Source organism: Cuculus canorus, chromosome 7 (assembly GCF_017976375.1).
Source record: "Cuculus canorus isolate bCucCan1 chromosome 7, bCucCan1.pri, whole genome shotgun sequence".
In the NCBI taxonomy this organism is placed as follows: domain Eukaryota; kingdom Metazoa; phylum Chordata; class Aves; order Cuculiformes; family Cuculidae; genus Cuculus; species Cuculus canorus.
This window is the reverse complement of record NC_071407.1, coordinates 37,159,115-37,185,170: the sequence shown is the minus strand read 5'-3', so window position 1 is coordinate 37,185,170 and position 26,056 is coordinate 37,159,115. Positions and strand designations below refer to the sequence as shown.

The window sequence follows — 26,056 nt, the reverse complement described above, 5'->3', positions numbered from 1 at the left end:
ATTCTGTTTAAAAACAACAAAAAAAAAAGAAAAAAAGGAAAATAATTCCAGTCAAATGAACCACAGAAACTGAGCCCCTAAAGTGCAACACTCTCCATCCTGCAAAAAGTAGCAAAATGCAGAAGATGCCAAAGGCAGGCAAATTAAACAAACTGTATTGCTAATAACAAACCAAGCGAACAAAAGCCAGAGAAATGGACAAAGAAAAAACTTTAATTACAGGCACTAAGTAAAGACTTTGAGAGACAAGGGAGATTTTCTCAAGAGCAAAGGCAATACAAACACCCCAATTATGAGAGCATTTAAAAAAGCAGCAAGCAAGCAAGCACTAGGAATTTCTTTGTTTTAATAAAAGATCTCAAATCAAAGAAAGGAAAATCCAGACTGGCAATTCCTGGAGGCAGGATCGGTGCTTTTTAACCCTGCAGAGCCACACAGCCACGGAACCCAACCCTCGCTTCAAATGGCAGTTGCTCCTAACCCAGGAACTGAAACACAGTAGCCTTCAAATTCATCCCTTGACCCAATAAAATAAAAAAGATAACACATTTCTTCAAAGAATCAAGTAAAATGTTGCCAAAACTTGCACCTTCCTTATTTAGAAGTAATTTTTTATTTGGGTCTCATGATTCCAAAGAACTGGATATACGGGACCTTTTCTTTCAGACGTTTTATGTTAGAAACATGGAATGCTGGATAAAGAGAACAACGAATGCAACTTTCGAGTTTTGTGCTGTAGTGTTTAAGGCAGAATAAGACACCACCGCTCCTTCTGTGCTCTCAGGGCTACAAAATGTAATGTATGGCAGAAAGCACCTATTTCCCAGATAGGATTGGCAGCTTTCTCTACTAAAGACAACTCAGTAGTGAAAGCCTGAGGCAGAGATGGTTTCAGTGGATAACATTCCTCAAACTCCTGAAGCAATAAGGATCAAACCTTCCTGTTCAAAGAAACCTGAAATAACAATCAAAAGCCAGTACATACCCAGCTGGGGAGGGGAGGAAAGGTCAGGGGCAGAAACAGGAGAAACAAAGTACATGCAAGCTCAGGACCTCTTTAAAATGCAAAGCAAAGTGCTGCTTACAGACAGACCATCACCAGGTAGCACCACACAGCCTCATTGATCCCTGAGTGAGCTTTCTCCATGAAAGACCCTCAATATCATTCTCATTCATCATCAGAGAATAAGTCTCTTTCACCTGCCAATCACTTCTGATCGTACCTTGCTTGCAATATTTTGCTCAGTTTTGCTGCACTGCTAGAAACCTGCTGAAGTTCACATGATTGAAGACAATAAGTCAAAACAAAGGTCAGGAGAAGCAAGAACCCTAAAGGTTTTGCACAGACGGTCAGCTGCTACACTTTGGAAATGTTAGTGCTGCCACAGCTCTCACAACTGATGCATTCACTTCAGTGCTGAGGCATCAGAACCGCATCAAGATAGAAAAAAATATAAATCACCTTACAGGAAGGAAACCAGTTTAAGAACTGACTCAGTACTTAGCCATAACCAAAACCAAATCCAAATTGAGTTTCTTTTGCTCAGTCACTTAATTTCTGTTTCCCATATTAATCAGTTGCTATGACTGTAGTTTCTGTGGTCAACAGCAAGCTGCAGCACTGCAACGCCCCAAACTGCAGCAGATTTTGTCCATCAAGTACATGGCCCGTCTTCTGGCACCTGGAATGTCTTTTTTTCACTCAAAAAAAGGTGTATATGTAGAGAGGAATGACAACGTAAGTGTTTCACACCCCAGCTGTGCCAGCTGGATACCACCAGGCAGGACACAACAGCACACTTTACCTTGGACTGAAACCTTTCACGGTTGGCCATCCCTGCCTACACCATGCCGCTGCACTCCTTACTATTTAAAAATAAGTAACAATCCAGTAAGAATCAATACTCCCCAAAAAGAATCATTCCACCTTTCCTCTTTTTTTTTTTCCCTGCTCCCTCAACCAGCTCTTCTATTTTTGCCATTAAGTTCAACAAGCCTCTCAACAGTTCAAGGCACACAACAAACCCAGGGGCTGCTGCTACCCCATCTCAGACTATCCTTTCTTCAACTAGACTGTCTTTTGGTTTGAATTTCAGCATCCTGAGCTGCAGCAATCAGGGCCACCCATCCCTATGTTTTTATCTGCTGAGCCCCAGAGATGCTGTACTGAAGATGCTCCCGCCTACTGAGAAAGTAGAGGCGGAAAAAATGTTCTGCTACATCTTGTTGGTTGCCCTCAACATCATTTTCTTTTGTTGCTCTTCCCTTGGAGGAATAATCCAATTCCAATTTGTCACGTTACCTGACAAACCCATAAAGGTCAGAGAACAAATTAAGCAATGCAAGGGAGGGTTTAAATTACTTTCTCCAGGGATATATATCACACAGACCCACCACGCTGATTTGTGGTCTGATCACGTCTGGCTTGACCAACCTGGGTTTCATATGTTTAAATAATATCAGAAAGGTTTTAATGAATTCTTTGAAACTCTAATATCAACTTCTTTTTGACTTATTTGATGATTTTAAGAGAAGATCTGGGCAAACCTTACACAAGCTCCCATAACTGTTGCAAGTGAACACGTGAAGGCAACATCCTTCTCAAAGGCTTTTAATGAGCCTCTCCAGTTTTAATTGGCAACTGACTGTTGCCTTATTTTATCTTGCAAATTATCCACATTACCAAGCTCCTTGTAACGTCACGGTGATTCCAGGGGCTGAAGCTAGCAACTAGGAAAGTAATACCACAGAACTCCATTTAAAAAAAAAAAAAAAAGCAGTAGTGGAAAATTTGAACTCATCCAAGCTTGGCAACAAATTGCTAAACTTCTCCCTTAATCATGCTGTAAGGCACTGACTTTTTTATACAATTAGCACTGCTGATAAACAGAGAAGCTTGAGCAACTCTTGTGCTGGTGTTTGAGGAGATACACTTAGTTTCACTCGAAAAAAAAGATTTACAGAGCTTACAGTTTAACAACTTCAGCTTGTGCTTTCCGGTTTTCGCTAACCTAGTTTTCCCAAAACCATGGACCGGTGTTGACAATAACTCCATCAAAGCTGGCAGCCTTGCACCAAGATGGTTTTGTCTGAAGTTTTTTTAATTCAAATTTTGCCCCCAAGCAAATATAATTTCAGATGCCAAAGCCACCTCTCCATTAAATAGGATATCCTTAGTGCATGAAGGATCCACTTCCTTCACAAAATCAGAGCTCCCAAGAAATGCCTGCAAAAATACTATTTCGCTTTGCGCATCAGATTGTTCTTTAAGAGGAACAAGAACTACAGCACCACAGTAACAGAAGATAAATTTCCACTTACTAAGAAGATCTTTCACGTTATCAAATGAAGAATTACAAAGCTTTATCTACAACCCAAATGCAACTGGGTGTTAGGGTTTTTTTTGTCTTTTGGGGATTTGTTCTGACATCTCGTATAGTTCCTTCTACATCCATGCTAGTGATAAACAGAACCACATTTGAATTTTAGTATATTTTTGTTTCTTTTAGACTCTCGTGATATCAGACTTGGTGATGCTGTTTGCTTGGCGATGAGCGAGACCAAATCCTTTCTTGGTGTAGAGGAAAGATTCCTAATTAACAGGGTCTAACATGTAGCTGGGTGGCTTGAGCAGAGCCAAGGCACACGCGCACCTCTCTTGCCCAACCTCCTTTGCCACCACTGGACTCTCGCGCTGCTTAGATGAGAGGAGAAGGGCATCAGACTCCAAAGTGCAGCACATCAGTCGTGCGCCGATGTTTGCCATGGTGGTAACAGGCAATCAGGGCAGAGATTTCAGGCACAGCGACACTCAGCCTGTTATTAACCTACACAGGTGGTGGCTATGCAGGCTATCTCCCTCTCTACAGGGAGAAAGTAGACAGCCAGAGCAGAGGTAAACAAAAACAACAACATAAGCCAGGGTATTTTTAATATTTGGATCACATACTGAGTCAACAATGTTATTTCTGCGTGATCTGAAAATACAGCTTACTGCCTTTACTATTTTAAGACACTCAACTAGCATCCTCAAAAAGACAATAACAGTTTGAGATCTACAGGTCAAGACAGGAGAACAGCACTTTCCCGGGGCAGTAGAAACATCATTTTAAATGTGAGATAATTTGTCCGTAATGAGTGGAATTTTCTTTTCCTTATTCTAATGCACCGAATTGAATTATTTGTTAGAATTAGGGAGGAAAGTCTGTGATTCTGCTTTAAACTGCAAGTAGCATCAAGTTTTACATGCAAGCATTTGAGAAGTCTGGATAATCAATACAGACAGAGGAAGAAATCAGCTTCTTATTTAGATTACACTATATATGTAATGGAAGCTGGTCTGTGAACACCAGGTCTTTAGAAAGCCGCAATAGTGACATTCTTGGAGCATTAGATTGAACAGTCCCCATTAAAAATAAATTATTCTTCCTTCTGTAATATCTGGAAATGCAGAACAAACGCTTCAAGATAACAAAAAAAATCAGATGTTGAAAAACTGTAAGCAGTTACCTTAAAGATGAGGTGACATGCCATGAGATGCGGCCCTACCTTCCACAATGCTTCGGAACACCCAAGGGTTTTGTCACTCTTTCTTACCAGGCTTTAGTTAGACTTCATCACGCTTTTATTTAAGACAGCAATAATACTGAAAAAATATTACAATAATTCTCTCGGGGCAGGCTTTCAAAAGACCTGGGTTGTCTTATTAAAGAGGCTGTAATGAAACAGAAGTCAGATCAGAATAACTAGATTTTGAAGTCTACTAAATTATTTTTAAAAGATAAGTTCCTTCTTACAGTGATTTACCCCTTTAAGTCTGCAGTCTCCTACAGAGAAAGAACCAGCTGAAGAGGTCAAGTAGACTAACGCAGGGAGTAATGACGCTAAAAACTTTACTATTTACAAAGCCAAAGCAAGATTAGACATAGAAACAAGTTACAGCAACAGATGTCAACACAGGGGAGACCTTATTACTCTCTACAACTGCCTGAAAGGAGGTTGTGGAGAGGAGGGAGCTGGGCTCTTCTCCCAAGTGACAGGGGACAGGACAAGAGGGAATGGCCTGAAGCTCCGTCAGGGGAGGTTCAGGTTGGATATCAGAAAAAAATTCTTCACAGTAAGAGTCATCAGGCACTGGAACAGCTGCCCAGGGAGGGGGTCGAGTCGCCTTCCCTGGAGGTGTTTAAGGAACGGGTGGATGAAGTGCTTAGGGACATGGTTTAGGGAGTGTTAGGAATGGTTGGACTCGATGATCCAATGGGTCCTTTCCAACCTGGTGATTCTGTGAGGTGACACATCATTACAGCCCAAGGGCACTGTTGAGCATCTCCCTATCATAATGCACCTTGCATTCAGTCTTGCTGCAACTTCATTTTTCAAGAAGAAACACTCAACATCCTTGTAATGAAGTACTTGCAGGCACATCAAAAAATACTTCTGACACTCCAGAGGTAATGGAAATCTATCTCCTGAAAACTGGGAAGCCCTGACTTAAATAATTTCTCTAAATGAAAATTGGATGATGCCCCTTGACACATTTTCACCATCTCCAGCATCTATGCTGACTGGATATCTGTTCTCATTACAGTCATCAACCGCTCATTTCTCCTGAAATAAACCTTGTAATGATCAAAGTTATCATCAGATGTAATGGAATATTTACTAGCATTTGCCTTCCTAGAGATTTATGACATTTATTTATCATTTAGCCAGAAGAGCAAACAGATGTTTGAAGCTGTTTTATAGCAGCAGTGGCAATAACTTATGTCAACAATATACCCTAAGTTGACCTGCACACCTCCAAGCCCTCTGCTCAGTTAGGTCTGGCTGAAATGGTTCCCCAAAGTCAAACAGTGACCTTCTGAGCCACCACACTTGAAAGGATATAACACCAATTACAATCACAACCACTACTTATGGGTGCCATAATGAGAGAGAAAAACATTTAGAAGTTACTTGTGGGCATTGGAAATGAGATTACATGCCCGACAGCTGCTGGAAGAAGGTGCATAATTATCATAATTTTACGATGCCAGTGGGAAAGGAACAAGGTGTAACAACAAATGCAGATACTTCCTTCTCAAAGAAAGATCTCTCTGAGGACAGTTACAGTAGTGACCTTACTACTGCCCCCAATTTAACCAGGAAAAAAAGGATTCGGTAAAACTAAGTGCCAAGTGACAATCTGGATGCTTGCTCAAGAGAAGAGATCCAGTACATGAAAAAGCAAGTAAAACTGATAGCCAGAACTGCTGCCAGTATTATTCCCCATTGGAGTCACTTGTACCTACAGGTGAAATGGGCATCACACAAGAACGGCACGACTGTGCAGGATTATGTGAGGCAGTGCCCATGGAACCACTGGATCAGGACCCTTTTAATATGCATGTCTAAGTGGAACTAAATAATAACCATCCTCTCACTTCCTTCCCTAGGATTCAACTATCTCCTCTCTTTCTCTGCTCTTTCCAACTTTATATAACTGTATTACTACATAAGCCTGCAGCTCATCTGAATTCACGACCATCACCAATCCCCCAAACCTTTAATTGCACTGAAAAACAGGCTGCACAGCTACATGGACAATGCACCTATGGGGCGGGAAGGTATGACGAGGTTGCGGTGGATCAGCACCTGCTTCCCACTCACACTATATTCCCCTGGGTGGACTAGGGGAAGGAGATAAAGCATCTCCTAAGAGAGTGGCCCAACACGCTGTCTGGAGGTCTCTGGGGCTGGAGCAGTCCTCATGGGGCGAGGCTTAACTTGTGCGATACACACATTTGCTACATCATTTGAGATCACTCCAAAAGGTTTGCTAACCGTCCGGATTACTCCAAATCATTTGCTAATCATTTGGATTACTGCAAAGCATAAACTGTACCACTGATGAACTGGAAAAGCTGTAGCCGAGGATTTACCTGTAATACACAGTACTTGTACACAGGCATGGTTTGCGCAGGTGAAAATAGAGAACACCAGTCAAGTTCTTTAGGACTATGGAGAACAGCATGTTCGTCACAAAAAAAATGTATTTACCTTTTCCTGTTTTGTCATTTCTGCCCATTTCTTCTCTTTCTTTTTTTTCTCTTTTGAAGCAAAATTAGGTATTTCTAAAAGGCTTTCTTCTGAACGGGGACTCACACACCTCATTATCTTCATAGAATCATAATACCACTTGTTTATCTTTCTATTATTCTATCCCATTGGTATCCTTCTAACTTCTCTCCTTATGGTGTCTTTAGATCGCAGAACTATTTACCATCTCCTATAAAACCTCTCTGCTTAAGATATCACCATATACCCTTATCCTCAATATCAAGAGCTGTGATATTATATATCCCACGTCTCAACTACTACCCTGAATTTAAATGAAAACATATTTATGTTGTACACAGCAATGACATTTTTCCTGTACTTATTATGTAACCCAGGCTTCTGCCCAGAACATTCATAAAAGAAACCAGATTGCAGAAGTGCTTAAGCCTTAGAGCAGGAGATCAGCGCCATCCAGATTTTTTTCCTGATTTTGTTTAATCAGTATAGGAGGAAAACAATGACTTGTCCTGAAAAAAATAGATAAGCTTAATTTACAGATTTTCCCTTGAAGACTTAACCTTACAGGGGTCAGATATACTCTTCTAAGCAACAGTCATATATATCATGAGATTCAGCAAGAGTTGTAAGGAAATCTAGGGCATTTGCTGAAGGCTCCTTTGCACAAGGCAGCATCAGCCATGGTGTATTTATGTGAGAGGTTCCCTACATGAACAAACCTGAGCAAAAGTACTTCTTTTGCATCTTCTTTCTGGTCACAGTGGCTAAATTCTATACTATAATCCATGCCCTAAAATGTTTAATTAATTAAGAAAGTGGAAGATTTATCAGAGGCTGCAACTCCAAGAGGTGATGAGAAGAACCCTACTTCCCAATGAAATTCCAAGTCATTCAATGTCAAAGCTCAGAAATGGCCTTACTTTTGACAGTTGCTGTTCGGGTGCAGTTGTAGAGGATGGCTAACTCCCCAAAGACTTTGCCAGGTCCCATGGTGCACAGCTTCACGCCTTCTTTTGTCACTTCAACCTTCCCATCTGTGAGGAAAAGAAAGAACGAGACCATTTTAGAAGGGAAATTAAGTTCTTCCACACTTAAGTTTTGAAAAGTATTCAGTGATACTGTCAATAAAAATATCAGAGCCCTGCAACTTGAAAACCAATTAAATGTATTATGAAGGAGTGCATTTAAATTCAGAAAAAGGTTAAAAAAACCTGTCGCATACACAAGCTTTCAACATTTGAGCTGCTTTAGCGGAGTATTCGTACTGTTATCTGTACTGATACAGTTCTTTTTAGCACACTGAGCTCAATGGCAACTTCGTTTCATGTATTGCACTTTCACGTGAAATTTTCTCCAGTTTTTGTCTTAAAGAAGGAAAATATTTAGGTCTTAAACACCCCAGATGAAAACCACGGAGTAGTTTTCTTGCTCATTTTCACTGAGAAACTAATCCCTGAGAACACTCATCCACGAATAACACAGCTATTATCAAAAGGAAAATTACTCTGACCTGTGGCCATTACTTAATTCCCATCTCACCGTACCTTCCCTTTTTGAACGTTTCATCTTACGAAAGCAAGTCTGCTTTACCTGCTTACTAATACCGTGCTGACAGGAGCTATGTGAAAGGGATTTAAAAGCAAAGGTTGAATGGAACGAAAGCAGCTCCGGATCAGTCTGCTGGTTTCACAAAACATCCGAGGAACAAGAGCCGGGAGAAGGGAAGGAACTGAGACAGCCCCATCACCTTGTACACCCGCAAATGATGCCTCGATGAGAAGCAGAGTACACACAGGGGCCAGTGGAGAACAGGGCGTTATAGAATCATAGAATTGCTAGGTTGGAAAAGATCTTAGAGATCATCAACTCCAACTATACCTGTCCACTACTAAATCATGCCCCTAAGCACCTCATCCACCCATCTTTTAAACACCTCCAGGGATGGGGACTCATCCACCTCCCTGGGCAGCCTCTGCCAGTGCTTGAGAACCCTGTCAGTGAAGAAATTTTTCCTAATGTCCAGTCTGAATCACCTCTGGCACAGCTTGAGGCCATTCCCTCTCGTCCTATCACCCATCACTTGGGAGAAGAGACCAACACCCACCTCTCGATGACCTCCTTTCAAGCAGTTGATAAAGTCTCCCCTCAGCCTTCTCTTCTCCAGGCTAAACAGCCCCAGTTCCCTCACCTGCTCCTCATAACACTTGTTCTCCAGCCCCTTCGCCACCTCTGTTGCCCTTCTCTGGACACACTCCAGAACCTCAATGTCTTTCTTGTACAAACCTCTTGTCTTTCTCACTACGAGAGTCCAGGGGCAGAATCACTTCCCTGCTCCTGCTGGCCACACCATTTCTGACACAAGCCAGGATGCTATTGTCCTTCCGGGCCACTGCTGGCTCACATTACCACACCTATGAGCACCATTTAGGCTATAACAAAGTATAAGACAGACGTGAGAATTTAGAATCATAGAATCATAGAATCATAGAATCACAGAATCATAGAATCATAGAATAGTTTGGGTTGGAAGGGACCTTAAAGCCCATCCAGTCCCACCCCCTGCCATGGGCAGGGACACCTCCCCCTGGATCAGGTGCCCAAGGCCCATCCAACCTGGCCTGGAACACCTCCAGGGATGGGGAGGTGTTCTAAGGTGTTCTGATTTCAAATGTTATCAGTCCTGAGAAGCCTTCTCTCATCTCAAACTGGGAATCAGAGTATTAGGGGATGCCGCTACACCAGCGCCCAGGGCATCGATGACTTGCTTGCTGCAGGTCTATACGCGGCAAGAGGTATGGTCAGCTGGCTCTGACCCACCAGATGCTGGCTCTGCATCTGCACGTTTGATGCCAAACTGGGCCTCCAAGGCTTGCAATAACAGGTAACTCCAATTCATTTAATAAGAGATTATACAACCCTACCTCTTGCAGCAGGAATCCAGCCTAGCCGTGCTACCCTACCGAAACAACACACCAACGAGATAAAGCAAAGTTTGAGGACTCTGAAACAAGTTTAGACACCACATTCCTGTTAGACCCATAACAAGTTAATTCAAATTAAATCTTGTTATTCACGACACTAAAAGTTACTGTTTGATTCATGACCTAAAGGTTACCTGGACTGTGAGAGTAAAAACTGCAGCTACATATTCTGTAATACAGAAACAGAGAGAGGCTGCAGGGAGAGAGGGGTGTTTAAATTTCTTTATTACAAGTTATTACTAATGGGCAATTATATCTATATACATTATGCTGCTATGAAATGACTACCAGAAAACAAGTATATGTTTCAATAGTAAGTCTCTAAAATTATCACTAGTAAAGCAGCAAATACAACTATAATTGATTATGTAAATAAGGACACATAGTTATATATAAGGAGAAGAAAATGCCATTTGCTTCGGAAGACACCGGCTGGCAGTCACAGTGCGCACAGCTCTGCAGGTCCCATCACAGCTGGGAGAGATACGCAGGAGGGCAACATGTAAAAGCAACTTAAATACAAGTATGTGGCATCTGTCCCACTGAGTATTGATACCAGCCATTGATACAGCACAGTTAGCACCTCATAAACCTCTGCCAAGAATGCACTCACCTATATTCACACAGTAAAGCCATCAATGAAATACTAAAATATACAATATAATACTTCGGGGCCAATAAGTAGCCTTGAGGATTAAATTCTGAGGTTGCTGATTTATTGTTAGCTTCACATAGACCTGAATTCCATTCCTTACACAGCATAACTTTCCTTTAAAATTCAATATATTTTGATCATTATTTTTTATAAATGTTTGATTGATATGGTCATATTAAGATTGGTCAATCTAATATGAAGCACAAAAACAGATATTTATCTCAAGAATGAGCAAAATCAATCTTTAGTGGTGCCTTACACGCTTCAGAGACTCCTAAATGATTTTGAAGAATATATTTCTTTTCTTTTTAAAAGAAACGAGTTTCAGCAGAGCTTAAGTGGGGATATTTCTGCAAAAAGCTCTACGACAAATATCTGCAAAGGGAACAAACTTACCTTACTTTCAGCTCAAGGAGTCATAGCATCATAGAATAGTTTGGGTTGGAAGGGACCTTAAACATCACCCAGTTCCAACCCCCCTGCCATGGGCAGGGACATCCCACTGGATCAGGTGCCCAAGGACCTTCCAACCTGGCCTGGAACACCTCCAGGGATGGGGCAGCAACAGCTTCCCTGGGCAACCTGGGACAGGGCCTCACCACCCTCATGGTGAAGAAATTCTTCCTAATGTCTAATCTAAATCTGCCCCTCTCTGTTTATACCCGTTCCCCTCATCCTATCCCCACAAGCCTTTGTGAACAGCCCCTCTAAAGCTTTCCTGTAGCCCATTCAGGAACTGGAAGGTCACTATAAGGTCTCCTCAACGACTTCTCTTCTCCAGGCTGAACAAGCCCAACTGTCTCAGCCTGTCCTTGTAGGGAAGGTGCTCCAGCCCTACGATCATCTTTGTAGCCTCTTCTGGACCCGTTCCAACAGCTCCATCACCTTCTTATGTTGAGGATTCCAGAGCTGGACACAATACTCCAGATGAGGTCTCACAAGAGAGAAATAGAGGGGCAGAATCCCCTCCCTTGCTCTGCTGGCCACACTGCTTTGGATGCAGCCCAGGACATAGTTGGCCTTCTGGGCTGTGAGCGCACATTGCCGGCTCATGTCGAGCTTCTCATCGACCACCACCCCCAAGTCCTTCTCCGCAACGCTGCTCTCAATCACATCATCCCCCATCGTGTACTGAAAACAGGGATTGTCCCAACCCAGGTGCAGGACCTTACATTTGGCCTTGTTGAACCTCATGAGGTTCTCACAGCCCCACTTCTCCAGCCTGTCCAGGTCCCTCTGGATGACAGCAAGGCAGTGTCTTGGCACTGGATATGCATCGCTAATGCCAAGAGTGGCCCATGATGACTCCGTTTCTGCCCTGTGCTAAGCCCAGGGCACCAAGCCCACCCCAGCCTGGTCCACCTCTGCACCGCAAGGAACACACATTGAATTTATGGAGTTAAAGCAACCAGGTTAAAGAACGCTGCCTTTCCTCGTTGCTCCTGGCATCTCAGGGGCCAGGGGGCTGTCTTCTCTGCACTTGCACTTTACAACCTCTGGACACGGCTGAATATTGTCTTGAGATCTTTAGGAATGAACCATCAGTTGGAGAGGTGGTCAGAGCACAAGAAGCCTCCTGAATAACCTCTGCCTTGGCCCACCACCCCCAGCGACAAGGCTGAGGGTGTTTTATGGCCCCGTGCCCACCTCTGCTGCTCCTTCGCCCCTTCTCCAAAGCTCTGTGATGCTTCTGAAGCCAGAGCCAAGCCACTCCGCGGTCCTCCTCAGACAGCTGTATTCTTGTACCAAGACACAAAACAGTCCGAGAAAGACTGAATTAGACAAACTCAGCCGCTGCAGGAGAAAATAGATCAGTTTTCTTCAAATTGCATTAGAGAAAGATTGGACAGGACAGTAGCCCGAGGAAGGCTGGAATTGAAAGGCAAAGGTATTTGATCTTTGATGCTACAGCAAGAGAAGCGATACGGTAGGCTGCTTCCTCTTTCAGTATGGTTTAGTAATAAATGTGCTGTTTAATTACAATTTATTGTACTGGAGAAAGTCTCCTATTCTCCTGTTGTGTAATTAAGTAATCCGGAACATTAAACATCTAACAATAAACTCCCCAGACAGCGAACCAAACTCACCTCTCATGGAAATAAAGGGTCTAACACAGTTATAAACAGAAGGAGTTTTACCAATTTTCTTTTCCTAGCCGGCAGCCTAGGCAGTGCAGTTTTCCATGGAGAAAATAAATTGCTTTCTTTGATGTATCAACCCGATAAAGAAACGAAAAGAAATGCAATACAATATTGATCAATTAATGGAGATAAATTTGCAACTCCCTTTGACACCTCCGTAAAGCAATACTAAATAATGCAAGTGATGCTTTACTCGAGGCAAGAAGAAAAGATTGGAAATGCTGCGTGTCTGCCAAAATATTGAACGTTATTGAATTAAACATTGAAATTTAATTTACAGATGAGCTGATTTTGTGGAGCTTTAGCCTGCATCTAAACTATGCATTTCCATGTCAGCTGTAATAAAGTATTCCATACTGGCAGAAGACAATCCAAGTTATTTTTCATACAGACAGAGCATAAAATAAAATTGAAATCTCTGTGTCTCCACTAGCGTGGAGGACTTCCCAACAGCAAAGGCTGGCAGCTACATTTTGGTGGCTATACTTTGGATTCCCTATTCTTCTCCATTCCCAGACAGACAAAATATGCCCCGATCCCATCTGACCGATGAGTCACTTTGTTAACGGTCCTGCAAGCAGTGAAACGCATCCTTGCCACATCACGTCAGTGGTTTTGACGCACGTTTTCAGCAAGGCAAGTTTTATGAATCAGTTCTCTAGCTCAAAGGGTGCCATCCATTTGGCTTTCTCACAATGAAGGTGACCAGCATGAGCAGAACAGAACATGACCTCCAGAAGCCACCGGCCTGCTCCTAACAGCAATAGCTGCCAGAAACCAGTTTCACCACATATAGCCCAAGATATTTTGGGTTTGGCAGATGCTCAGAAGTCTTAATTACGTGGGAGGTTCTTTGGTTCTTCTTCTAAGGAAAAGAATTATCTGAGTCACGTCCAACGTTTGGCAAAACAAATTTTATGCCGGAAATATTCAACTCTCATTCCCTGGACTCAAAGACCAGCAACCTTCCCTTTAGTTTTCATTTATTTTTTCCCAGCCATCCTCCTGGAGGATACAAGCTAAAGTCTTATCCTCATTCCTTCACACAGATTTTTATGTAAATGCCATTCACCTAAGCATAAAATTTCCACATTCCTAAACATTTTGCACTCTTTCCCACCCACTTTTTCACTTGTCAGCCAGAACTCTCAACTTTTCTTAGCAGCTTGAAAATTAACTGAGGAAACAGAAAATTATTTGCAACGCGTGCAGCTAAATTCATCCATTCTTGCTGCCTCCTAATATGTTCATGGAATGCACTGTTTGCACTGTTACTCGTGCTTAAGGGCAATGCTCAACTCCAACAGATGCAACAACTAAGAATGGTAAGCAGAAGCCCTCTAATAAGCACCTCTCATACGAGGAGAAGCTGAGAGAGGTGGGCTTGTTGAGCCTGGGGAAGGCTCTGAGACCTTATAGTGACCTTCCAGTACCTGAAAGGGCTACAAGAAAGTTGGAGAGGGACTGTTCACAAAGGCTTGTGGTGATAGGACGAGGGGGAACGGGTATAAACTGAAGGGAGCAGATCTAGACTGGACATGAGGAGGAATTTCTTTACTCTGACGGTGGTGAGACACTGGCATGGGTTGCCCAGAGAAGTGGTGGCTGTCCCATCCCTGGAGGGGTTCCAGGCCAGGTTGGATGGGCCTTGGGCACCTGATCCAGTGGGAGGTGTCCCTGCCCATGGCAGGGGGTGGGACTGGATGATCTTTACGGTCCCTTCCAACCCAAACTATTCTGATTCTATGAATAAGCACAGTGCTCCTCTTGGGCAGCTGTAAGTCCCGGCTGCTACCAGCAAAGCACTGCTTTGAAAAAAACAGAGAGCGTTCTAAAAACAGCAGCCTCGAATCACCAGGATGATCTTGCAGCCAGCTGCTGAGGGCATCCCCGCGAAAGCTCCTCAACAGTTAGTTTTGCAATTTTATACACACGGCTGTTGGTTGTAACTCCAGACGGCTTGAAAACCGGAGCCAGTCCGAAAGATTTTGGAGACACGCACTAAAATTTGAGGAAAGGAAGCTTATCCTCTGAGATCCAAGAGGCATCAGCAAACATGCACAACTGGCAACACACGAGGAGCCCGGAGCTGCAGGACCAGCTTCCCTCGCTGCCTCGGCCTCTCCACGCTTTCCCTGAGCTTTGGGACACTTGGCCAGCACCACATTTTGGCAAATTAAACTCTGTGTGCTAATTACATTGTGGTTGGAAACGTAATTGTGGAGCAATTAAAACTTTAATTGCTAAGTGGCTAGTTGAGATCAGAGCCAGGCCAATTAAGATTTGTTAATATTTTTGTTTGTTTCAAAACACAGACTGATAACGGCCTGCATTATTCATGGGGCTGTGCCCAAGCTACTGTGTGCCTTCACTTTGGCGCCTGTGGAGTATTATGTTTCATAAGGATAAATATTAATAATATTAAAAATAAATTCATGATGTTTTCCCTTAAAGCCCTTCTTAAAACAGGCTGGCATCACATCATTCCCAGCTCGTGTCCTACCCCAGCCCCATGTTCACAGTGTCCACTGGGATCACAGCATCGTTATCCCGTGCTCGGGCAAAGCAGGGAAAATAAAGCCACTGCTGTCAGCGGGCACAGTTCGGACCCTGAGGCTGCACTTCAGAAATGATGGGAATCATTCCTAGGAAACAGTTTACACATGGGGAATGCTCTTACAAGCATTTGCCCTGAACAGTTGTTGCTCTTACAGGTTACTTTACAGCTTCCTCAGGACACAAAGTTAAATACGTGTTATTGTAAGCACAGAAAAGTCAAAATAAAGACGACTGAAGCATGCATGAAGAAAGCAGGATCCATTCTGTTCATTTGTCCATTTTGCACCGGCCAAGCACACAGGCCGTTTGTGTTGATGAGGACATGCAGTGTTTTGTTGCCTTGAGGCCTTCCAATTAAACATTAAATAACATCTCTGGCTGAACTACATCCATGTTCCTTGAATAAATTGAACGATACTAAGTTGCACTAATGTGACGCTCTCAATTAGTAGGATAATTTTTTCTCCCAATAATTAAATGACCATTTTCTCTTTCCGGGTACAGAAGAAAACAGATTCAGTTGACTTGAGGCATTTGTCAGCCTGCATGTAATTTATTTAATAGGCAAACTCCTTGCAGTGTGTTACCGGCACCCCTTTCTTCTCCCACCTTAGAGGCACAGGTAGAAAGCCACATGCCACTACAAGTCAAAGTCTTCCGTGACTCACAAGCCTCTTACTGTCTTAATTTTAAAGATACAGGAGTATCAAAGCGGAAATCTAAGAATCCAAAGTCATTTCTGTACGGCAGAAGGTTTCAATAACATATACTTTCCTCTGTAAAGCCTTTCGCGCCAGGAATCGGGCACCAAGATTTCTAGCTTGAATTCTCCATTTCTCCTCCTGAGTATAAAAAGGAGATGTCTGGAAGGCCTAACTCTTAATTTTCAACTATATATCCCAGCAATGCCTTTGTAGACACGGATAAGAGTAAGTGGATTTATCATCACTCACATTATCGGTCCCTTTCCAGATCCCAGACCCTTCAAAATAAAGGCAGGTCTCCCAGGAGGACACTAACGATTCATTACACTTCTGTGCAAGAACGCTTCATAGTGCAGAAATCAGGAAAACAGCAAAGCATGGTTCAGCGTGCACTCAAGTGTTTTATCAGGATATAGATTTCCTCACCCAACTCCAAAAAGACGAGCAGGATTCCACTTGAGCCAGTGCAGAATTCATGAATGACTATTCAATATTTTATTTCATCCATGCTGTTTCACACTAGCTCCGCAGCTTTACTTGTTGGATGCTATTCAAGCTCCACTCTGAAGACAGTAATTATTTGTAATTAGTTTTCTTCAGGAAGTATCACTATGGATCTGTAGATTTTCGTTAATTATCCTGAATATACTTTAAAAAATTGGGACTGAGATGAATCAAGAGTTATCCCGTCACACAGCAACAAGAGCACTAAGGTCAGAAACACTTTCTTTGGAGCATCCAATAGGAGAGACTCAATTTTGAGTTGAATTTATTTTAACAATACTTTTTTGTATATACTTTCTATTCTGAAAGCTCAATTGTATCAAATTTAAATACAGCTTTCAAATATTCAATATGTTCGCAAATCAGTTTAAGCTTAGAAAATGGGGAACTTTATTAAATCCAAACTTTCCACAACGAGCTGGACTCAACTTTACTGACATTCACCCGTGGCAGATGCAAAATGCAAACGAGTTGTCCCTGAAAGCAGCCAGCAGCTTTACGCAATACCTTACTTTGGTTTTCCCAGCTATCCACTGTCATCTTCCCTGGAAAACTTGTCTTCTCCGGGGATTTACTCACAAAAACCTGCTTTGTTTTTCATAGCTTCAGGAATGACTCACAAATATAAGCCACCGAAAAGAAGTAACAAATCTTCAGGTAGGGGAAAGAGGAGAAATGGGAATGAGAGGTTCAGGGTGAAGGGATGGTCCTATACTCCTTGCTCACTCCAGAGCTGTCTAACAGGAGGGATTCTCCAGTCAGCTGTTTCCAAGTCCGGAAAAACCTGTAATCTTATTTTAAAGGGATGTCATTAATACTGCAAGGTCAATGGTTATTGAGTTACAAAAAGCCAATGCAGCATTGCAGTTCGTCATCAGCAAAAGCAGGCTTTGTACAATCATAGTATAGTCTGGGTTAGAAGGGACATTAAAGATCATGTAGTACCACCCCCCTGCCATGGGCAGGGACACCTCCCACTGGATCAGGTGCCCAAGGACCATCCAACCTGGCCTTGAACACCTCCAGGGATGGGGCAGCCACAGCTTCCCTGGGAAACCTGGGCCAGGGCCTCACTACCGTCATGGTGAGGAAATTCTTCCTAATGTCCAGTCTAAATCAGCCCCTCTCCAGTTTATACCCATTCCCCCTCATCCTATCCCCACAAGCCTTTACCACAATCGAGCCTTGCCAGCTGAGCTAACCCAGTGACTCCTGCCAACAGCAGGTTGCCGCTGTCCCTTCCCCATCCCAGTCTCCGTCTCTTTCCCAGTGAACCGCAAAGAGCAGTTTCAGTCCCTTTGGTTTGTGTCCCACCCCATGCCAGTACTCCCTCCCCAGCACTCCCTACCCTCACCGAGTCAGAGCTCGCCCTGACCCCATGCTGCTCCTCAGCCCATGTGGTGTGGGAACGGCAAGCCTTGATACATTTACCGCTTTACCCCCTTACCCAAAACCAGTAAAGTTTTGACGGGAGGACTGTAACTGGGAGGGGGAGGCAGGGACAGTACATTTTGCCAAATTTTAATTCGTCTTTCAAAAAACGGCAACATTGCAAATTGTTGTGAGAGTGTTTTGAATGTTAAGAAAATGATGATTTTTTCCTTAGATGTCTCCTTGGAAAAGACTAAACAGCTTCCAGAAGGATTTCATTTTAAGCTGGCACCTGCAGCAGAGCTTTAAAGCTCAGCCTTTTAAAGTTTTGCAAATGATGGTGAATCAAAAGCTGGGCTCGACAACGCTGAGCATCTGGTCAGTATTGAGATTAATAACGCTTGTGTATTCTCAACTGTAACATACTTACAAAAAGTCCTAAAGTAGGCTTTTATCTCTTTTTGCTTGTTAGATTTTATCTAACAAGCAGAAGGTAAATGAAGCAAGACATGAAGAGTTATGACCCTCAAATCTCTGACGCAACCAGACTATGACAAGTCCCTTCATACGCTCCAGTAAACCCTTTTCTAGCTGAACAAATTTTTTTCACCTCCTATGCAACACTCTTGGAGAGAAGGTTTGAATCAGATGGACAAGTGGGACAGTCTCCCCCAGCTTCTCTAGGGCAGCGAAGAAGACTGAAGCACTGAGCTCTCTGACCCAATAACCTTGCCAGGGAGTATTTCCAGTGTCCACGTTTATTTAGGAGAGCTAAACAAATGGGACAGACACCAACAGCAGCAGAAACCCATGCTGAGATGTCCACAACCCAGTATCTACCAACCCATATTGCCCCACCTTACCTCGCTGGCTGAGACCGCTAGCAACACCAGGACAGCTCGGTCGTCCCTCTCCAAAAATGACATTCTATAACTATTTTTTAATATTTGCTTTCAAGTAATGGGTTTGAAACAGTGAATCTTAGGGGCCTAAGGAGTGAATAACAGTAACACTTCTTGGATTTAAATCGAGACTTACTCTAGAGAAAGGATTACTGGAGATAAGATCACATCTGCATCTGACTTTCTACCCTATCTGCAGAAGTGTTTTGAAAAATAGAGAATGGAAATAAAGGAGGTGATTGCCAGAATCCATAACGGTAGCCTAGGGGCAGAGAGGAGCTTGGAGGATTGAGACCATCTGAGAAAGAGGATAAAGAAACTTCCTCTGGGCTTTAAAGATAGGAGTTAAAACTCAGATGAGAGGAAGGCAGTAAAGCAGAGCATAAGGAGCACACGGTGCATTTGGCAGAGCAGGGAACAGGTATGCAGGGCAACGAGAGCCATAAAAGCACAGCAGGGCAGAGAGAAATGAACCAAGTGAAGATGAGTTGAGTGGGTTGGTGGAAGACAACTTGGGAAGCAATCAAAGCTGTCCCAAAGGTTAGCCCATCTTGGACAACACCACACGGCAACGTGGCCTGTGGACATGCACAAATAATGCAGCAAACAAGGCTGTTGGGCAGAAAAGTCATGCTAGGGAATGCCTAACAGAACAAATAATCTGCCCAAAGCAATTTGAGGCAAGATATCACCTTCAGAGAAGAAAACATGACACTGACGCTGGTTTAACACTTCAGATTTAGTTGAAGTGCCTCTATGAGTTATGGTTAAACCTTCTTTAACATCCCCATGTCAAACAAACCTCTTGCAAAGCACGCAGCTAACATTACCCTCGAAAGGAGAAGCAAATAGCTACTGTCTGCCTTGCTAATGAATTATCCCAGAAGTAATGCTCTGCCTGTGTGGAGATGCTCATTCTCAACTATCTCCTCCTGTGATCTCCACAAGTAAACTCTGCAGCAAAAGCAAATTAAATTGGTATCTTCCCCTTCCAGTCAGGCAGGCTTCTATCTGGGAGGACCTAAACCTTGGGGTAGGGGGTTCTGTTAGTATGATTTTTATTATTATGAAGTTTTTGTTATTGGTGGAACCTAGAGGACCCAGTCCCAAGCGGAGAAGCACATCCTGAAACACCATATAAAACACTCAAAAATATATACACATACACATAGACCTATCCTCTCTTTCCCTACAACTGTAATATATATATTCAAGGGGTGGACAGGCAACACCCAGAAGTTCCTTCCAACCTCAATTATCGTGTGACTCTACAAACTACTTCTGATATAAGGTTTGTCTCAGCCAAGAGGTGTGCACGTAGGACTTTTCAACTTGCATCGGCAAGCACTGTATAATGAGTTTATTTGCAATGAGGCTGTAAGACCATGTTAAAATCTGTAAGATGATGAAAAATCCTCCTGGAGAAATCTCTTAAAATAGGGTGTGAGATGGCAAACAAAGATAACAAGAGCTCAATGAGATAGTTAGCTATTGAGCAGAGAGAGAATATGAAAAGATGCTATAGAAGTCAAATCCAATTTTATCTAAGGAACAACAAAATCCCAAACAATAACTAAAACAAAAAATTGAGGCAGAAACAAGAATCCAGTGAGCACAGACAGGAGACATTTGTCTGGGATAGATTCATTACACTCAGCACAGAGAAGCACTAACGAAGCATGGAGTCACACAGGTATCTTGCAAGGCCACAAACCTCTTCCCTCGGCCGTAACTCATTAGCAGACACATTTTGTCTGTGACAGCGCTGTTAAACATCAGCATGGATTCCTTGCCTACCCTGCGCTGATTCTAGTTTCTCCCCCTCAACTGGAGAGCCTCCCAAATAATTAACAAGTCTGCCTGAGAGCAATGTAAGTCTCGGTTCACAAAAATCTCTTTATCCCTACTCTCAAAGCCCACGGTCACTAAGGCTGGCAGGTGGGATCCAGCCTGGGATGCAGCCAGACCCATCGCTCCAGCCGTGGAGCAGCACCACCACAAGCCCTTCTAGGGGCAAGAGCAGCCATGGAGCTGGAAGGCAATGCCGAGCTGAGCAGCACCCAGGCAGGCAAGGAAAGGAGGTGGGTGCATATTTAATGTATATATACATACATAAATATATATCTATATTATATATAGCAGTCCTCCCTCAAACACTGAAGAATTCTTTACCTCCTCCGCTATACCAACAGCAGGTGGCTGCACGGCACCTGCACAAAAGCAACTTCAACACAAGAGAGTTTGTAGCTGCTAATTCCACACTTCCTCGATTTCGTAGTGGACAGCAGCAGAGTGTGCCACAAAATTCCAATTGCGTTAGGCGGTTGCTCAGTTTGAGTTCCCAATTTTTGAAGAACTCAAACCCAGTTAAGGTAATATTCAAGAGGACACTTTTTCCTGCGGCCAGAGGGAAGTGCATGCAGGTCGTGTTGGCATTCATCCACATGCACTGTTACTCCACTGCTTCTGAAACCTATACAGGAAAGAAAGGGACCAAAGAGAACAGGTGAATTTCATATTTATCCTAAATAAAACACTGGAAACACCAAGTACTTTTCGGGGAAGACTGGGTTTGTTTTTATAATTTGACTCAGTCTTACCTCGACAAATAACAGGTTTCAATCTCAAAAGTAAACAAACCCAACAACCTCAAATACAAACTGCTTTTCTCGCAAGCAAGTGCTTCTGTGGAAGGACGCAGTGCCTCCTCACAAGCCTCAGTATTTGTCTCAAATTCCCATTTTGGCTGAGTGGCTCTTAACCTGGAATTGTGACCATGATGCCTCAAGTGCAAATTGTCTCTTCCCGGTACTCAAAGCCTCTTGGTGAGCCCGACCCACCTCTCCATCTGTTGCTGATGGATATAATCCACAGGATGCTGCTGCGATGAGAGGTTTGCAGGAAGTAGATGGCACTTCAAAACGAAATGCAGCCAGTGAGTAATTTATTGCCCTGGCCTGCAGCAAACCCGTGCAGTGCAAGAACACATCACGAGTCAGCTCACCCTCGCCTACAGGTGCTTTCATATCAGGGTAATTCAGAGATCTCTTCGGATAAACCCACGCTTGAATATTCCTACAGCAGATCTGGTTTCCTCAAGCTGTGTACACAGCCTTCAGTAAATGGGCCACAGCAGCCCCTCGGGCAACTCGGAGCCAGGGTGGGAAATGGGAACAGGCTCCAGCTGTATTTTGAAAGTCTTTGATAAATGACACACCACCTTTCCAAATAGGAAGGAACTTATTTTGTAATTTGTAACGATGGGAGGAATGAAGGAGGCAGGTCTGCGACACGGCAGCTGGGCTGGGAGCCGGGTGAAGGAGACGGATGGAGAGCGTTGACCCCGTGACCAGCTCTGCTCCTGCTGGTTCCTGCATCTCTGGCTTATTACCACCTCCAAACTGCGCAGACTTACTTCTCCAAAAAGCAAAGTAACAGACAAGAAACTTCACACTCATCTTCAGGGTTCCCATACCAACACTTTCGTTACTGACATATTTCAAACGCTCAGGAACCCTAAGGTTTTTTATTCCCCTCAGGCCTTCTAAGACACTTTGTTAACTTCATCTCTCTCAAAGCACTGAGACGTTTTCTTCTGGATACACGAAGAAAAGATGCATTTTGTTTACCTGCCCTAAACAGCTGTTAGATTATCCTATCCAAATTTATTTACTCATTGCAGTCCTCCTCCCTTGCTCTTTGAGCTCTGGCTTTCATTTCCTGACTTTTCAAAATACTTTGGAAGTATTTCAAAATGTTAACCAAAAAAAAAAGGTTGAAGCTATAAAAGCATAAAACATTGGAATGGGCCAATTTTAATTTATTCTTTTAATTAAAACGAAAACCAGACTTGTTTTTGTGATGTGATAAGTGATAGTGGGACATGCAACCATTGCAATCTCTTATTAAACACAACATAACAAAATCAGAGGTTGAGATCCCTTTGAAAAGCAATAACAGCATTCCCTTTCCTCCATTCTTACCCACAATAAACTTGTGTTTTAAAGGCAATGATAAAAGAAGAGATACACTTTTAAAAAACTGAGACGGGCATTTCATACAGTAGTTGGAAATCCACACAAATAAGACTAAAATTTATAAAAATTTACACATCAGAAATTTCACAACCAATATTACACGTGTATACCCATATATACCACTATGTATAATACCACACTGAATACTCTTTAGAACAGATAACTCAGCTGACTGCCAAGCATCTATAGTTCTGAATGGAAATCACACCTTGCAAAGAAAAAAAACTGTTCAAGAGAAATCCTGGATGAGCATCTCTTCTAGCCTCTGATACCAGACACGTCTTTGAAAGACACTGTGGAGCTAAAACTTGCCCCATGGAGCAAGGGAAAAGGCCCACTGGGCTCAAAAGTACCTTAACGTCAGCCAGACAAGATGCAAGCCTTGGCAAATTCTGATCTCACAGTAAGGAAAACAAAAACTGTCCTCGCAACACACAAGTTTTTTTTGCTTAACAAAGAGGTAGCTGAAGGACTGGAAGCATTCAAAGCCCTGAGCCCCATATAAAGATGCAGATCAGAGGCTCTGCCAGCAAGAGGACACGTACTCTTCACATACAGCTAGCAGAAGACTGGTGTGAATCCGTCCAAAATCACTCAAGACCTGAACCGAGTTTCAAGGTAGAGTTCCTGCAATAAGCAGGAGAGTCTGAACCTCTTTCAGGCAGCGCCAGAACAGCACAGGGTTTTATTAGTTTCATCGCAGCTGGATTCATTCAAATGCTACAATGCTTTTAATGTGCATTGCACCATCAGCAATGTAGCATGTGCTGTTTCATTGCCTCACACAGCTACTTATTATGGATGTTAAATGATATGAAGAGAATCATAGAATAGTTTGAGTTGGAAGGGACCTTAAAGACCATCCAGTTCCAACCCCCCTGCCATGGGCAGGGACACCTCCCACTGGATCAGGTGCCCAAGGCCCATCCAACCTGGCCTTGAACACCTCCAGGGATGGGGCAGCCACAGCTTCCCTGGGCAACCTGGGACAGGGCCTCACCACTCTCATGGTGAAGGAATTCCTCCTTATGTCCAGTCTAAATCTGCCCCTCTCCCTTTTATACCCATTCCCTCTCATCCTATCACGCCATGCCTTTGTAAACAGCCCCTCTCCAGCTTTCTTGTAGCCCATTCAGGTACTGGAAGGTCACTATAATATCTCCTCTGAGCCTTCTCTTCTCCAGGCTGAACAAGCCCAACTCTCTCAGCCTGTCCTTGTAGGGAAGGTGCTCCAGCCCTCGGATCATCCCTGTAGCCTCCTCTGGACCCGTTCCAACAGCTCCATCTCCTTCTCATGTTGAGGATTCCAGAAATGGACACAATACTCCAGATGAGGTCTCACAAGAGAGGAACAGAGGGGCAGAATCCCCTCCCTCCCTGTTGGCCACGCTGCTTTGGATGCAGCCCAGGACATAGTTGGCCTTCTGGGCTGCGAGCACACATTGACAGCTCACGTCAAGCTTCTCATCGACCACCACCCCCAAGTCCTTCTCTGCAGCGCTGCTCTCAATCACATCATCCCCCATCCTGTACTGAAAACGGAGATTGCCCCGACCCAGGTGCAGGACCTTACATTTGGCCTTGTTGAACCTCATGAGGTTCTCATAGCCCCACTTCTCCAAAAAGGGAAGTGAGACCTGGATGGATAACCTGCCTATGGCACATCTGGAGAAGACGACTTATTTGGTCTTTCCAGCCCATACTGCTTGGCCAAGAAAAAAGACCAGGGCCAGTCTGGGCCATTTGCCTTTGCCTCTGCAGCTCTCTGCTTGCTTGATGGCCACTGGTGGCAAGCAACCCGAAGGACTCTGGCCTGAGCATTCGATGTTTGTGCAGGCTCAGGTGGTTTTTAGGACCTGAGTGGATAAAGCCCCAGGCAGCCTGCTCTGACTCCAGACCCTGCTTAAGCGGGAAGATGCACTTGAGACCCCCTGAGATCCCTTATGACCTAAACTATCCTACAATCCTATCTTCTTTCTCTATCTATACAAAGAAGAGGAGCTAAAAGGACTGTATAATTATATTATTACTATTACTAATTAAAGATGCACTTTTGGAAGGAAAAATAATTCATCTTGATATCTCCATTGTTACTGTGTTTGGAAATGTGGGACCTCATCACAAAGTGCTCAGAAGCCAAGTAACAGTAAGTCTCCCTATATAAGTGCAGATCTCACATTTACAAAGCACAACTCCTCTCTCCTGTTTTCCATGTTTTACTGGTAAACAAACATCTGAGATGAGATTGAACCACGACCCCTTTCACAGGCCTTGCAGCTGGAAGGAAAGCTCAGACCACAGCCTGAGCCAATAGTTGGTCAATAAACTCAGTAGCGTTTTTAACAGCCAAGTGTTATTGATAAAACAGGCATTTCAAAGTTTCACTCCTCCTCTCTACCAAGGCAAAAAGTAAACAATTTCTTCTGAAAATAAATCCTGTTCTGTTTCACCAAAGTAACACTCCACCACAAGAGGCCCCGCTGGATTCCCAACCACCTTCAAAACAAGCCAAAGAACTTCCATTAGTTACTTTTAGCTTCTACACTGGGAAACCAGGAGACAAAACACCAAGGCCACTCCTCTTTTTAGCCCTTGGGCAGCCCTTCCTCTGCATCAGATACACGCTCAGCTTTCCCCAAGTCATGCTCTGCAGTGAGACCCCTGAGAGGAGAAGATGGGCTGGTTCACGCCACAGACTGGTCTGTTTGTTAGCCAGGGCATCATGGTAGGCTCCTGCGAAGCAGTTGAGATCTTTGAAGGTACCACGACAGGACGGATGTGATCTATCTGGACTTCTGTAAAGACTTTGACACAGTCCCCCACAACATCCTCTCAAAATTGGAGAGATATGGATATGAGGGGTGGACAGTATGGTGGATAAGAAACTGGTTGGATGGTCGTATTCAAAGAGTAGCAGTCAATGGCTCAAAGTCCAGATGGAGATGACAAGTGGTGTCCCTCAGGGGTCTGTACTGGGACCAGTGCTGTTCAATATCTTTATTAATGATATTGACAGTGAGATCGAGGGCACCCTCAGCAACTTGCAGATGACACCAAGCTGAGTGGTGTAGTTGTCACACTAGAAGGATGGGATGTCATCCAGAGCGACCTGGACAGGCTGGAGAAGTGGGGCTGTGAGAACCTCA

At 43.6% G+C, this 26,056-nt stretch overlaps 1 protein-coding gene across 3 annotated transcripts in view; it reads right to left on the bottom strand.

The window, feature by feature from the left end:
- The window catches only part of PRKG1 (protein kinase cGMP-dependent 1), a 529,543-nt gene that overhangs the window by 315,525 nt on the left and 187,962 nt on the right, over positions 1-26,056 (bottom strand). For all 3 annotated transcript variants that reach the window (XM_054071966.1, XM_054071965.1, XM_054071967.1), the window contains exon 3: positions 7,977-8,090. In XM_054071966.1, coding sequence (XP_053927941.1) covers positions 7,977-8,090 — 114 coding nt within the window. The remainder of the gene's footprint in view (positions 1-7,976; positions 8,091-26,056) is intronic.